General features: G+C 66.4%; 1 protein-coding gene across 15 annotated transcripts in view; it reads right to left on the bottom strand.

Moving 5' to 3' along the window:
• Positions 1–15,074, bottom strand: part of ABLIM2 (actin binding LIM protein family member 2) — an 88,627-nt gene that overhangs the window by 23,798 nt on the left and 49,755 nt on the right. For 5 of the 15 annotated variants that reach the window (XM_036018397.1, XM_036018394.1, XM_036018420.1 and 2 more), the window contains 7 exons: positions 14,666–14,743; positions 13,435–13,581; positions 11,863–11,895; positions 10,244–10,364; positions 7,862–7,960; positions 3,770–3,871; positions 3,263–3,316 (listed from right to left, as the gene is read on the bottom strand). In XM_036018397.1, coding sequence (XP_035874290.1) covers positions 3,263–3,316; positions 3,770–3,871; positions 7,862–7,960; positions 10,244–10,364; positions 11,863–11,895; positions 13,435–13,581; positions 14,666–14,743 — 634 coding nt within the window. The remainder of the gene's footprint in view (positions 1–3,262; positions 3,317–3,769; positions 3,872–7,861; positions 7,961–10,243; positions 10,365–11,862; positions 11,896–13,434; positions 13,582–14,665; positions 14,744–15,074) is intronic. The other 10 variants (XM_036018400.1, XM_036018408.1, XM_036018439.1 and 7 more) reach the window with 5 other exon arrangements.

Genomic DNA, 15,074 nt, shown 5'->3' with positions numbered 1-15,074 from the left:
GGGCGTGCAACCCTGGCCCTTGGAGCCCAGGCCCTGGGCCCCGGGTTTGAGGACGCCACACAGCCAAGGACGGCTGGTTGGGCCAGACCAGATAAACACGGGGCTCAGGCAGAGCCCCCTGTCTGACCAGGGGGGTCCCACCAAAACGTTGCAAGTGTTCTCTGCAAACAGCGCCAGCTCTCAGCCTGACTTGAACCCGGGCCTCCTCAGGGCCCCAGTTCCCCAGCCCGAGAATGCCACGGTGGTCTCCCGGGAACTGGGCGCTGGGCAGGAAAAGGCGGGAGCCCCCCACCCCTGGCAGGCGGCATTACTGCCGTCTGCTCCGTGACAGCACCGAGCCTCAGTTTCCTGATCTGTAGAGCGGGCAGAGGACGCCCACGCCTCCGAGGTGCGAGGGCCGAGTGGGGTAACGTGGGTGCTGTGACAGATGGGGGGTTCACTGTGGAAACCTGGGAATCATTGGGAGGCTCCCCTGGAGGCAGACCTGGGGCACGGGGAAGGGCAGGGCCACACGGGAGGGCAGAGGGACCCAGGGGAGGGCGTCTGTCCTGTCACACAAGGCGGCTCCTTCTGAGCCTGGAGGCCAATGGCCATGGGAACCCTCCCGGGAAAGGCTGAGCCCCCGTGGGTCCCTCGGGGGCCCACGTTGGTAGTACCCCGATGACAGCAGGGTCTCCAACCCTCTTTCTGGATGAGGGGCCTGCCTTCCCTTCTTTCCCATCCCAAGAGGACCCCAAACCAAAACGAGGCTCGACCCCACTACCCAGGAATCCCAGAGAAGCATGATGGCTGGGTCTGTCCGTTTCAAAGCAGGGACCAAAGAAACAGCTGCGAGGTGTGCTGTGGGGGGTCGCCGTCACGGTCTGGTTTGGGGGGGCGGCTCTGACACCCCCACCCCTGCAGCGGGAGGCTGGAGGTGATGACGCTCGGCCCACCTCCTGGGTCAAGGCTCCCCGCACACCCTCCGAGGGCTCAGGTCCGGTTACGGCCGAGACAGAGCGTGGCGGTGTCGGTCCTGTCCGCTTCCTGGGGAGCGGGGGAGACGCCCCTGTTCCTCTCGAAGTAGACGCCGGCCCGACACCACTGCCACCGAGTTGTGGGGCGGGGTGGCCAGAAGCCCCACTGTCTGCTGAGGTTCAGTTCAGCCTCACCTAAAAGCCCTCGAGGCCCAAGGGCGAGGGCGGCGACCTTGAACCTTGCCCTCTGGAGGGAGCCAGGCCCTGAGGGGTGTGCACTCCAGGGCGGGGGACAGAAGGGGACGGGCTGTTCCGAGTCGAGTCTGCCTCACAGCGTGACTGCGGGGCACCCTCGCCCAGGGAAGCGCCAGAAAGGTCCCCAACGGCACCGGAGCTTTTCGGTGCCCTGGGCGGTTTACACGCACCGCCGGGGCAGTGTGCCGGCGCTGCCCCCCACCTGTCCTGCGTGGACCCCGCTCCGGGTCTGCTCCTCACTGCGCAGGGTGTCCCTCCCACCCGCCCCCTGTCTCCTCCCTTTCCCTTCTTTCTGCTTCCATCCTCCTCTTCCTCATTCTTTTACTTAAAAAGCCATTAAATCATAACCAAGTGGAACTGAGATCAAACAAGAAAACGCTGTTGGGCCAGGGGTCAGGGGTCAGGGCAGCCCCCTCGCCTACGATCTTGCCGACCCCAGAGCATCGGGAGGACACGCGCTGTCACGTGTGGAGCGGGCAGCGTGCGGCAGGGACCCATTCTGCGGCGGCCAGGCGGAGGCCCGCCACCTCGGCCGCAACACCGCCCTCCGCACGCTGCGGGTTAGGCCCCGCCCCCCTCGGCCGGGGCCCACGTCCCAGAGCCGGGAAGAAGAGGCGGCGGGCGTCAGGGAAGGGTGATGCTAATTCAAACGTCAGACTTGGGGTGAGTGGGAACTGGAGGGTCGCACAGTGAGCACGCCCCTTAAAAAAGCACCTCTTTCTAGCCCTCGAACGCGCCACGGGGAACAATCCCACGGCCCGGTGAGTCTACGGCGTCGCCCGGACTTCGTGGAGGTTGGGGGAGGGGACTTTGCACGCAGACACGCCTGCACACTCGGGTGTCACACATGCACACCCGGGTGTCACACAAGTGTGCATGCTCACACATTTACACAGGGAGCACTCCAGCGGGGTGGGGCTGCTTTAGCAAGCCAAACGCCTGCAGTGTGTCCGCAATGCAAGGCACCCGCACGCAGCACCCGCACGCAGCACCCGCTGGTCCCCGAGGGCCGGCTGAGGGGGGCGGGCCAAGGGAAGAACCCGCCAACCGCGTGCTGAGCCCCGTTTGCACTCTAGGGGGCGCTCTGCGAAACTCGTTTCCCGGAGAAATCAGCACGCCCACGTTCTGGACCGTGAAAAGACTTTTGGTCGGCGCTCAGGGCTCGGTCCTTTGGGTCGGAGAGGCGTTTCCATCCAGGGCAACAACAGCGACTCAGAGGGGTCCCTGGCCGCCGTGACCCCTCCGGGCGCGCCTCCCGAGGGGGCTTCCGGTCGGCAGGCCTTTGCCTCGGGCGACCTCCTGAGCAACCACTGAGCAACCTCCTGATTGACTGACTGCCTCTCCACACCGGCGGCCGGAGGAGAGGGCAGGAGGAGGGGTCCGCCCCACGGTGCAGGGGAGGAAGCAGAGGCTCAGGGCGCTGATGGCCCAGCTCATCGACAGTTCCGTGCAGACTCCTTGAGCCTCCTGCCTCCTGCCCCTCGGCCCAGCCACCTGCTGCCTGCCTTGTGCACCTGCCCTGCAGGCTCAGGTGGGGCGGATGCGCGTGGTCACCTCTGAGAGGGAGACACTCTCGCCATTCAACACCTCCCACCCCACCTGCCGACCCGAGGAGCCCCTCTCCCCGAAGGCCAGGGCACCCACTCTCTCGCCAGAGATTCCCACAGCACAGGATAAAGGGCTGATTCCGGTGTGAGCAGGCTGGCTCGGGCCGGGGTCCCAGAAGCCTCTGCCCCTGGCCGCCTCGGCTGCGGTTGGTCTGGCTGCTTCTCTCAAAGGGGCCCACTCAACGCCGGAAGCCAGCTCTCGCCGCAAACGCCCATCCCAAGCCCGGCCGATGCACACCGGCCTCAGGTTTACAACACGCAGGCAACACGCAGGCGCCTGCGCTGTCCGAAGGGGCCTCTCCCAGGCCCTGCAGCGGGGGGGGGGGGGGGGGGGGGGGGCTCTGCGTGTCACCCCCAGGCCGCATCAGCACAACAGAGCAAGGGCGTGGGGGTGCAGGGACAGCAGGCACTCGGGGGCCACAGGCACGCAGCGAGGAACCGTACCATGCTGCTTGTAGATGGGGGCTTTCCTATAGATGTTCTCTTTCGCGCCGGTGTCTGGGGAGGAAGAGGAGAAAGGGGAGAAAGCAGGGTGAGCGAGCAGGCTGTGGTTTCTATCTCCCGGCTTCTCGTCCACACCCACCCGTCACCCAGAGTCATCATCTCTGGGAGGGATCTGGGACCCCCCCAATGGCGCCCCCTCCCCGGGCCCCACACCTCAGACCAAGCCTCACTGCCCCCAAGCCTGAAGGGCAGAGGGAGCAGGCGGCTGGGGGGACGGTGAGCCCGCCGGCCACGCCTCCCAACCCGTACCCAGGAATGCGCCGTGTCTCCCTGGTGTTGGCGGGGCTTTGGGAGAAACAGACCTGGGGAGATGTGGGGGTGGGGGGGCGCAGGCCTGCATGTTTGGTTCGTAAAGAATCTCAGGACTCGGGGTCGGGGCGGAGAGGCATGGGGGCCACCCAACACCCGCCGGGGCGAGGCAGACGCTCCGGGCGGGCCAGCGCCTACCTGGGACGTGGAAGTGGCGAGGAGCCTGCTGGTAGGTGGAGGGGGGCGGCTTGCTATCCGACAGCACGGACAGGCTGGGCGTGCTGCGGCCGCTTTCACTGCCTCCAGGCGGAAGGCGCAGGCGGCGGGCAGGCGGGCAGGCGGGGAGGGGGGAAGCAGAGCGTTTCGAGCATGAAAATGTATCCTCGGGGAGCCGGTCTCCCCCGCCCAGGGTGGGGGTGCCCCTGGGCCCCCACCGACACTTCCACCTTGGGCCCCCGACCTGCTAATCCAACCTCGAGCCCACGGTCCGCCACCCCGTGCGAAGGCGCAGGGCTCCCGGGTCACGGGGAACCTGGCTTGGCCCCCCGCTCCTGGGTGGGGGTGGGTGCAGCGGTCTGCCGCCCCGCCGTGGCTGGGGTGGAGATCCCCCTTCCCGAGTGTCCCTGTATGACGAGATGCCACTCCTTCCGGAGAAGCCGCAAGGCGGCGTTCAACAGGATTCCAGGGCTAGCGCCCACCAGCGCCCTCCCTTAGGGGCCGCGGTGTGGGGTTCTACCAGCTGTGGTGGCGCCATGAGACAGAGTCGGCACCCACAGGCTGCCACGTTCCTGAATCATGTTTTTGTTTTTGTTTTGCAAATTAAATGGACAGCATCCTGGCTCTGCTTTCCTGGCCCATCTGGATTTGTAACTCCTGTTCCGTGACACCGAGGCTGGATTATCAGGTCACACATGCAGACCGCCCCGCCCCCCAATGCACCCCCCCAGGTGTGTACGGAATGAGGGCACAGACAGAGCACGATGGCATCAGACACCGGGGGACAAGGTGTGCGGCTGGCTCGCTGCAGAAGGCCCTCCTGAGCACAACTCATCTGCTCCCCCTCAAGGGACGCGCCCCGCAGCCTCCCACGTGGCTCAGCAGAGGGAAGGGTCCCTCGGAACTCCAGACACACCCTCGGAGCCGCCGCCGTCGGTCAAAGCCGCGGGGCCCCCGGGGGACGCGGCCACCCCCCTACGGCGGGCCTCGCGGCAGCTGACAAGGCCCGTGACGCCGGCTTGGGGAGCGCTTGTGCTCCGATGGGGTGCACCGGGGCCCAGGGGGCTCGCAGCAGCAGCAGCAGCAGCAGTGGCCGGGGGCTGGGCTCCCACGGGCCCGAGTGGAGCCCACACCCCGGGGAGGCCACAGAGGGGCTGCTGACGAGCTCCCAGCATCTTCCCAGGCCCGGGCGCCCACTTCACCCGTCGGCGCTGAGGGGGCTCCAGGCAGCTGACTCTCCACCCCCTCATGGCGTGACCCTGCTTTTCCCTCCGGCCCGGCAAGGAGCCTTCCAGAGCTGTGGCCCGTCATCGGGACCCCTGCACCGCCCCGGGGAGCAGGTGCCTCCAGGCCTCCAGGCTGTGGAGGCCCCTCGGAGACCACAGCCGCAGGCCCAGGTCCACCTGGCGGCTGGCTGGACTCGGAAGGGAGGCCCGCCCGCTGGGCGTCAGCTCTAAGCTGGACGAGCTCTCGGCACAGCCCTCGGCGGCCTCCGAGAGGCCTTGGTGGGGGGGCCCGTTCTCTGCCCGAGCTCACGGCCCTCGTCCCCCACCCTGCACGGGCCGCCCACTCTGCAGGTCACAGGTCTCCCGTCCCCCTGCGCCCAAGCCTCAAGTGCAGTGTCCCCCTGCATCACAGCAGGGTTCTGCGGGCGTGTGCACAGTCATCCAAGGGGGACCCACAGCCTCCACGGGGTGCTCAGGGGGCCCAGGGCTCAGGGACAGTCGGGGACACGGACATGGTGGCCCCACTGGTTCGCTGTGCCCACCTGGCCCTGGCATCCTGGGGCCTCTGCAGCAGCCATCAGACGCTCACGGTCCCAGCCCCAGATGCCTCTCTGCTCGAGTCCTTCCCTCCCGGCCCCCCCCCGCCGACCCATCCCCACCTGGAGCCCCCCATCCACCCCTCCCCCCACCCAGACCCTTCCTGGGTCAGGGCTTGGGGCAGAGCCTTCCCGGGGCCACAGCCCCGAGCTGGCCAGTCCCTTCTCCGCCGTCCACTGTCATAAACCGCACCGCTCACGCTGACCCCACACGGGGCCCGTTGCGGCTCTGTGGCCGCGGCAACTCTCAGAATGTCCACGGCAGCCCTGGGGGGCCTGAACCATGGCCGCCTTCCTCAGGGACAGGGCCGGGAGGGTCCAGGGCCAGCGACCTGGGAGGCTCCGGTTACTCCTCCGGGGACCAGCCTCCCCTCGGGCTCCGGCGGTGAACATCCGCAGACGTGAGAAACCCAGGGAGCCTGGGCGTGCGGGGACGCTGACAAGGCACGGCGGTCCCTTCTGAGCGGGCCCGAGGCTTCGGCTGCAGGTGGTCCCGGACCGAGGCCGCCCTTCCATGAGGAGGCAGGCCGGGTGGGGGCGCTGGCCGAGGAAAGGACACCTTCCTCTTCCAACTCAAGCAGACGCCTTGCCGTGGAGCCGCCCTGCTCAGCGCGGAGTTCCCGCGTGCTCTCACTCCATGCCCCTCCGGGAGAGTCGCCCGTCACTACGCGCCGCCGCCGCCCTTTGCTCCGATCGCACCGTCTGTCTGTGATGATCTTGCCCCGCCCTTGGCCGAGGCCCCCTCCTGGCCAACCCTCGCCCCGGAACTGGAGACTCGGAGAGGGGCAGAGGAGGGGCGGCGCGGGCCTCTCCGGCTCTAGGCCCCAGGAGCGCGGGTCTCGGCCGGAAGGCTCCCCGGGCAGCCCGCCCAGCTGTCAGGGAGTGAGGGGGAGCAGCCCCCACTGTGACTGCCCTGCCGGAAGTGGGGGAGGGAAGCTGTGGAGGGGGGCGGGCTCTGATGTTCCAGCAAAAGGCAACTTGTCTCGCAGTCAGCTCACTCCGGCTGCTGGTGAGCCCTTTGTCCGCCGCCGCCGGGGGACGCACTGCGGCTGCCCCGCTGCTTCTCGGGGGAGTCCATACGTCCCGTCCCGTGGGGGCGGCCATGAGGGGTGGGGACAGGTCCATGACGGGGAGGGATGGTGGTCCCCAGGATCGGGGGTGCTCTTCTCAGTGCACCCGACGAGGCCACGCAGGGCCAGCGGTGGTGACAGACACACGGGAACCAAGGACGGCCACCAGGTGACGGGGCGGTGCGGCTGAGCCGTGCCTGCCTCCCGGCCCCTTTGGGACCCAGGTTCCTCCGGGGACGTCCTCAGCAGCTGTGGGGGCGGGAACTTCACCTGGTCTGCTAGGGACTCAGCGAGAACATCCCCGCTGCTTCTGCCCAGGCCGAGAGTGTGAGGGAGTGTGCCGGGCAGCTGGCTTAGACACCCGGCCCTCGCTTCCCGTGGAACTGCCGGCTGGCGGTCTGGCCGGGCGGTTTCTGGGGAGAGCTCCCTCCCTGGCGTGCACACAGCTCCCCCCGCCCCCGACGCGTGCAGAGTGCCTGAGCCTGTTCCCCGCCTACAAGGCCACAGTCCCTTGGCACTGTGCCTACTTGGCAGTAGGGCTCCAGCTTTATGACTTCACGTGACCCTAATAATCTCCTGAGGTGCCTTTTCTGATTGCCGTCACCCTGGGGCTCCCACGTGTAAATTTGGGGCGCACCACCAAGCCCACAGCATGTGGGGAAACAGGAGCTGGGCCACATCCCTGGTGGGATTCGCGTCCTCGCCTCCGTGCAGGGGCACGGACAGTGGGTGGGCCGGCACCCTGGGAAGACTCAAGAGTGGGAGCCACACAGGGCGTGCGTCCTGCCCGGGCGGCCCTGGGGACCAGTCCCTGCCCTCCTCAGGCCTCAGCCTTGGTTCCCGACGGCCGCCACCCGCAGCCCCTACGCCCCGCAGTGCCGACTCTCGGGGAATGAGATGACGCGGGCCCAAGGGCAGGTGACGAGTGGGTCCTGGTCTCGCCCTGCCGCTGCCCACCCCGCTCACTCCTCGCCACGCGCTCCTTCACCGGCCGAGGGACCTGCCTGTGCCTCCCAGGGACACTCGCACACGGACAGAGACAGACCTGGACTCACGAACACAGAGCGAGGAGCAGGGGCGTGAGACACGGGGCTGGGGGAAGCCATGCGGCGACACAGACACCAGACACAGACGCGGCGGACACCCTGCGGCCCGCGGAGCCTGCGGCGCGGCGCGCCTTACCTCGGAAGTAGGGGATGTAATGATGTCTGAACACGGAGGTGGGGCTTGGGTGTTGGGACAGGGACAGGCAGCTGCTGGTACCAACACTCACAGTACCAGCTGCGGGCGACAGAGAGCAAGTCAGAGTCCACGCGGGCCGGCCGGCCTCGGAGCCGCAGACCGCCCCTGGGCCCCGCCTGCCAGGGACGCGCGTGCGTCCTCTCCCTGAGAGGGCACGCGCCTTTGGGGGGGGGGGGCACCACGTGCACTGCGCCCCAGCCTGCTCCAGGCTCGGGGCCAGGGCGCTGCTCCCTCCGGGGGTGGGAACTGCTGGCGCCCTGAGCCCCGCCCGGCGCCCCACCTGGGGGTCCTCGGGATCAGGGCGCAGGTGCAGAGCAGCTGGCTGGGCGGGGTGTGTGCAGGCTGGCACCTGGCAGTCACACGGCCTCTCCAGCTGAGACTCAGCTCCTGGCTCTCTGGGGTCACCATGGGACCCAAAGTACCGTGGTCAGAGGCCGGCACAGGGGCCCTGGGAGAGGCCAACTGTCCTTCACTCCCTGGCTCACCGGCCTGCTCACTCTCGCACCCACTCACTCTTTCACTCACCCACTCATTCATTCACTCACTCACTCACTCATTCACTCACTCACTCATTCATTCACTCACTCACTCATTCATTCACTCACTCATTCATTCACTCACTCACTCATTCATTCACCCACTCACTCATTCATTCACCCACTCATTCATTCACCCACTCACCCATTCATTCACCCACTCACCCATTCATTCACCCACTCATTCATTCATTCACTCACCCATTCATTCACCCACTCACCCATTCATTCGCCCACTCATTCATTCACTCACCCATTCATTCACCCACTCATTCATTCATTCACTCACATGCACATTCATTCATTCACCCATTCACTCTTTCACTCATTCATTCACTCATTCATTCATTCTCTCACTCGTTCTCTCATTCAGTCACATACTCATTCATTCATTCACTCATTCACTCACTCATTCACTCATTCACTCACTCATTCATTAACTTATTCATTCACTCACCTACTCACTCATTCACTCACTCATTCATTCACTCCCTCACTCATTTGTTCTTTCATTCATTCATTCACTCAGTCGCTCATTCACTCACTCTCTCGCTCATTCACTCACTCTCTCGCTCATTCACTCACTCTCTCGCTCATTCACTCACTCTCTCGCTCATTCATTCATTCATTCCTTCACTCACTCCTTCACTCACTCACTCACTTACTCCCTCATTCACTCCCTCATTCACTCACATACTCACTCACTTAGTCATTAGTTCACTTACTCATTCACTCACTCATTCACTCACCCACTCACCTCACTCCTTCACTCACTCACTCCTTCACTCATTCATTCACTCATTCACTCACTCATTCATTCATTCCCTCATTCACTCACATACTCACTTATTCACTCACTTAGTCATTAGTTCACTCACTCATTCACTCACTCGCTCATTCACTCACTCATTCACTCACTCGCTCATTCACTCACTCATTCACTCACTCACTCACTCACCCCTTTCCAAACCTCTGTCCTTGAGCAGGATGTACAGGCACATTGCAGGGAGCCAATAAAAATAACTTTGCAAATGAGTGAGCTTTGATTTTTCCACCGAGGCTGCAAAAATAGCTGTGGTCGAAGGCTGTGGAGATGGAGTCATGCAGCAGCTGGCTGGGGAGGAAGCAGTGTGGAAAAATCCCTCAAAAAGGCAGCGCCCTTTTTGTGCGTGGAGTGTCCCTGTGGCTTTGACACGCCGAGGGCCACGCGGAGTTCTGGAAGCTACAGGGCAGCAGGGCGCAGCCGGCACCAGGCGGGGACGGGGCGGGAGGGGTAGAGGGACCCCCCGCACGGGGCTCCTCCCTGCTCGGAGCAGCTGGGCTGCCTCTCTCCAGCCTTCCCACGAGCCGGCCGCCCTGGGGGCCCAGCCCGGGCGAAGTGTCAGTGGGTTTGGACTCTGCCTCCCGGCTGCTGGCCGCCCAGACCCACTCGAGCTGGGAACTGACTGACTGGTGTCTCCCGCCATCGATGCAACTGTCTCTCCCCGACACCTCACCTGTGGGCACATCAACTGCACGGGCTACGCGCCCAGTCCTGCCTCGAGTGTCCCACGGCCCGGGCCCTCTGCCCACAGATGAACCAGCCGCCCCCTGTGGCGGCCTCCCCGCCCCGGAGGGGGGCCTTGCCTCTGGGTCACCAAATGAACAGGCTCCCCACGGCCCTCGGCCGCTCCGCCCTGCCCCGCCCACCACTTCCCCACTCGTCGTGTGAGAGGCAGATTCGGGACAGGAAGAGCAGCCAGAAGATAGCTTCCCTGGGGGGGGAGGAAGCCGTGGGGCCAAGTACCTGGCTGGCTGTAGTGCTGGGGCGACCGTGAGGTCGGGGTGTAGCGCCCGAGGCTGACCGAGCCGGCGGAGCTCGGGCTGGAGGTCCGGCACTGCTTGGAGGAGCGGTCGTCCTGGTCCCCCTGCGGGGGAGACAGCCCGGTGAACGAGGGAGCCGGACACCGGCCCGCCCCTCTCCCACCCTCGGCCCCTGTCCCGCCCTCCACCCCGGCAGCCTAGGGTGTGCTTTCCTGACCCGGAGCCTGACTCCACCAGGCCCCAGGAACCAAGAGCCAGCGGGGCCTGGCCTTGGTGCTGAAGGTCCCCACGCCTGCCTGCCAGGTGCCGGACGGCAGGTGCGCCCCACCCTTCCAACAGCTGCTCCTGTGGCTGGGCCCCCTCTACAGTGGGTCGGGGGGGCACCTGCTCCTCCTACATCCTTCAGCTCCACCCCCACCCCCAGGCCCCACCCAGTCTTTTCCAGCACCCGAGGCTCCTTGGAACACAGTTTGAGAACCAGTGAAATTCTGTGCCCGCCCCAGCCTCGATGGGGGTCCCCAGGCTTGGGGAGGAGGAAGGCACCCCTCCCGGGCCCGGAGCCTGGCTGAGTCAGAACCACAAGCACTGACCACGCAGACTCTGTGAGAGCAGCACGAGCACCCGTTTGGGGCGGCAGAGCGGGCGGCGGGTGCGTGAGATGGCACAGCACACGGGGCAGGGCAAGAGCAGGCTGCAGGGCCCCCCCCCCAGCCACGGCGCACCACACCGCCCCGGTCACGACACAAGCCAGCCCAGTGTCCCGCCGCGGCCCCCGAGGCCAGCGTGGGTGGGGATGAGCCGGGGGAGAGCCTGGGTCTGGCGCTCAAGGCTCCCACACTTCCCAAAGTCACCCACCACCTGCAGGCCTCACTCTTCGGCCAAAGGGGCCGAGCCACTGTCCCTACAGCTGGCCTGGGCGCCCCGTCCCCACCCTCCGCTCAGGCCAGGCCTTGAGCAGGTCCTGCGCCTGCCTGCCAGCACCCACTGGGGCTGCCCCCTGAGTCCTCTGGCCCGCCCCGGCCACAGAGACAGCGCTGGCCCGGGCGGCTGCAGCCCTGGGGCCCGGTCCCCGTCACTGGGCCCCTCCGCACAGCCCTTGCTTGGGCCAGTCCACACCCGACAGGCGTCCTGTGTCCTCAGCCCCCTGCCGTGGGGCTCACAGGCTGCCCACCTCCTGGGTCCCAGGGGGCGATGCCCACCCAGACTGGAGTCTGGGTGGCTGCTAACTACAGATGCTGCGCTTCCGGGTGCTGCGCTACGTTGATCCGCAAGGACTCCCCGTGTGTCCCCCTCGGAGGCGCAGGGGGGGGCCTGGCTGCCCCAGGCTCCCGGACGGTCCCTGGGGGGGAGCCGTGGCCCAGACCGCAGGCAGTCCCGGGGCTCTGCTCTCGCAGGGGGGCAGATGCACGGGGCGGGGGGCATGCGGGTGAGGCGGGATTGTAGAAACAGCCAACGGCCAGGAGGGCGCCCCAGCACGGAGCTCCAGGGCCCCGGGTGCACGGCCAAGAGCCACCGGGGCCCTCCTGGGGGCGGCGGGCGGTTGTCGTGACAGCGGGGGTCGGGGGCAGCACTGCGAGCAGGTGGCGGGGGGACGGCGGTTACCTCCGTCGGGGTCGGCGAGAGCAACTGAGGGGACTGCGGACACAACACAGAGCGGCCGGTCAGCACCCTGGCCCCCGCAGCCGCCCGTGCGGGAGACGGCGCGGGGCACAGACACTCACACCGGGGCCCCCTCCTCGCGGGAGCGGGCCCCACCACGGGCTCTGAAACCATCTATTTGGAGGCACTCGGTCGATGGCGCCCTGAGGACCCAGGACACTGCCTGGTGCCAGCCCCGGGGCCTGTCTCTGTCCGGCCCCCCCTCCCCCACCCCAGCGCTCTCCCGCCAAGAAGGCACCTTCCCAAGAGGAAGCGTGTCGGTCCCAGGCGTGGGTGCGGGCCCGCCCTGCCAGGGGTGGCCCTGGGTCCTGAGGGCACGGTGACCAGCCCATCACAGCGGGTCAGCCCCGACTGTCCCACAGGCATCTGTTTGCTCCCGGAGACAATGACCGCCACCCGGCCCCTCCGACCCCATTCCGGGGCCTCCCGCTCGGCCTCAGACCAGATGCAGGATCATGAGGCCCTGAGCCCAGCTTGGCACACGATAGAGGGTGCACGTGGGGACCTCCCTCCCACCCCACCCTCCGGCCTCTCTTCATGGAGCTGATCACCCAGATCCTGGGGGTCCCATAAGTCCCCAAGGGCAGAGCCAATCGGTGGTGGTGAGGTTGCAGGGGACACCTGCTGGCCTCTGAGCAAGGGAAGCTGTGCCCACCTCACCCTCCCCACCCTGCCCTTGAGCCCCACAGCTGCGCCGGCGCTGTGACAGCGGCCAGTGTCCAGACGTCAGCAGGGCCAGGTGGGGCTCGCTGCACCGCCCCCTCTGCATGGGCTCCAGGAGCCCTGGCCGCACTTCCCACCAGGGCCTTTGGGGGGCACTCAGACAGGAAGGGCTGGGGCCAGGGGTGGAGGGGCCAGGGACACGGGTGGAGGGACGGCACTCTCCTGTCGGCACGCACACGCAAACAGTACACACGCTCCGGCTGCCGGCCGGCAGATGCTCTTGCCTGCCACAGGCACCGTGCATGATCTCACGGAAATCTCAAAACCGCCGAGAGAGACCCGGGACCTACAGCGAGGCCCATGTTCCATGGAGGAGAGCGGTGGCGGCTGAGAGGTCAGCAGCAAAGGACGCTGCCCCTGGGCTCCCCGGCTCCAGGAATTCGGGGGACAGAGGGAGGGACAGGCCATGGCTGGGGGGGGGGCAAGGCCCGGAATGTTCTGAATAAAGGAAAACTATGCACTTCACACATTATGAGAATCACCCCAAACTGCGAAAATAAAGGGGCTCTCACTTCATTCCTGTCATTTTCCCCGAACACCACACGCTTCCCGCCCCGGCCCTGAGCTGGGGGCTTGTCCAGGCCCAGCCCTAAGTGTGTATGATGGGGTCTGCCGGGGGCGCCTGGGGCAGAGCACGGCGGGAATTCCTCCGAGAGGGAGTGCACGGCGCACCTCGAGGGGAAGGGAGAGCAGGCCCAGCGTCGCGGGCAGCAGCGAGGACCGAGTGAGGGGCCCCCGCTGTGGGGGTGCCGCCCGCCCCGCAGCCAGGCCGGGGGGCCCCGGGGGCCGTACCTCGCTGCAGCTCCGCCTGTCACCCGCCAGGTGGCTGATGTAGGGCGAGTAGGAGATCATGTCGGGGCGGTCGATGCTGTAGATGGCCTTGCTTTTAGGGAGCGCGGCCAGGTCCCTGTAGTCGAGAATCTCGTCGCCCAGCTTCGCCTGCGAGGAGAGGGGCGGCCGAGGGGCACGGTGAGCCCCACGCGCAGCAGGGGCAGCCGCGCAGAGGGGCCCCGAGATCGCGTCAGCCTGGGTCCCCACGCCTGGCCACAGGAGGAGACAGCGTGGCCTTGAGGGAGTGCCTGCCCTGAGCCTCCACTGCCTCTCCACAGAACGGGGGGCGGGGGGGACGGTCCCACGGGACGGCTCCGGGGCCAGAGGCCCGAGGCCGGCGACGTGCCTGATGCGGGGCCCGGCAGACAGGGACACTGTGGGGGGGTTGGCCTGAAAATGCCAACAGGCACCGATGTGTGCATGCAGACACACGGGCACACATAAACACACATGCACACGGGTGTGCACACAGACACAAACATATGTGCCCAGCGGTGCACGTGTGTGCACACGCAGGCACACAGAGACACGTGTGCACAGGTGCCCGTGAGTGCACATGTAAGCACACAGACCCATCACAACACACAAGCACACACACACGTGCACAAACCCATGTGTGCGTATGTGTACACAAAGACACATGTGCTCAGGTGCCCGTGTGTGCACGTGCAAATGCACATGCACACATGGGCATGCGGAAATGCACATGCATGCACAGAAACACACACATGAACACACACGTGAACACACATGCACACACAAACCTGTATGCACAAAGGCTCACACACGTGCACACACCCTCTCGAATGAACACAGAACATACAATCTGCACGGTTCTCAGCACGCTTCCCGAGGAACACCCTCCACGGAGACACACACAGATCCGCACGGTGTTCTCAACGCTGCCCGGCCCCACGCGTGCTCGGGGGTTTTGCTCAGGCCCTGGCTGCTGGGTGCGGAGGCCGCGGCCCCTCCACACCACCGTAGCCACCCGCTGTGAGGGCCTCCATGTGCCCTTGCCGCCACACACCTGGGGAGTGGCTGGGTCAGCCCCCAACAGCGTCCCAGTGTCTGCACCGTCCCTGCAGCAGGGACGGCCACACCAATGCCTGGTGAGGACACCCCGGCCCCTGAGGGCTCGCTCGGCGGCCATCATCCCCTCCCCGCTCTCCTCAGAGAGAACCCGACTTACATAAATCACGCGGCTGGGAGACCCCGAGGTGCTGGACGCGGGCACGGATACGATGCTCTCCGAGGACGTGCGGGTCTCCTGGGAACGGAGGGGACAGGGACAGGCTGAAACCACAGCAGGTCGGCACAAAGGCCCTGCCGGAGGCCACGGGGACGGTCACACGGCAACAGAAAGGCTGGCAGGCTGGAAGAACTCTTGAGATGCACAGGCAGGCTCGGGTGGACCGCTGGGAAGCTCGGCAGACACACACGGCGGTGACACGGGCCTCGAGCACAGGGGGGACGCCCTCGGCCCCGGCGGCCACCCAGCTGCCAGGGCCCGGAAGTGCCCTGCTTTCCGGGGGACGAGAGCGCGCGGTGAGCTTTCGGGGGGCCCTGAGCGCCCGTGGCGAAGGCCGTCTCGGGCGCAG

The sequence above is a fragment of the Phyllostomus discolor genome, chromosome 1 (genome assembly GCF_004126475.2).
Source record: "Phyllostomus discolor isolate MPI-MPIP mPhyDis1 chromosome 1, mPhyDis1.pri.v3, whole genome shotgun sequence".
NCBI classification, from domain to species: Eukaryota; Metazoa; Chordata; class Mammalia; order Chiroptera; family Phyllostomidae; genus Phyllostomus; species Phyllostomus discolor.
Note: the sequence above shows the minus strand (reverse complement) of the source record. Positions and strands in the feature narration are given on the sequence as shown.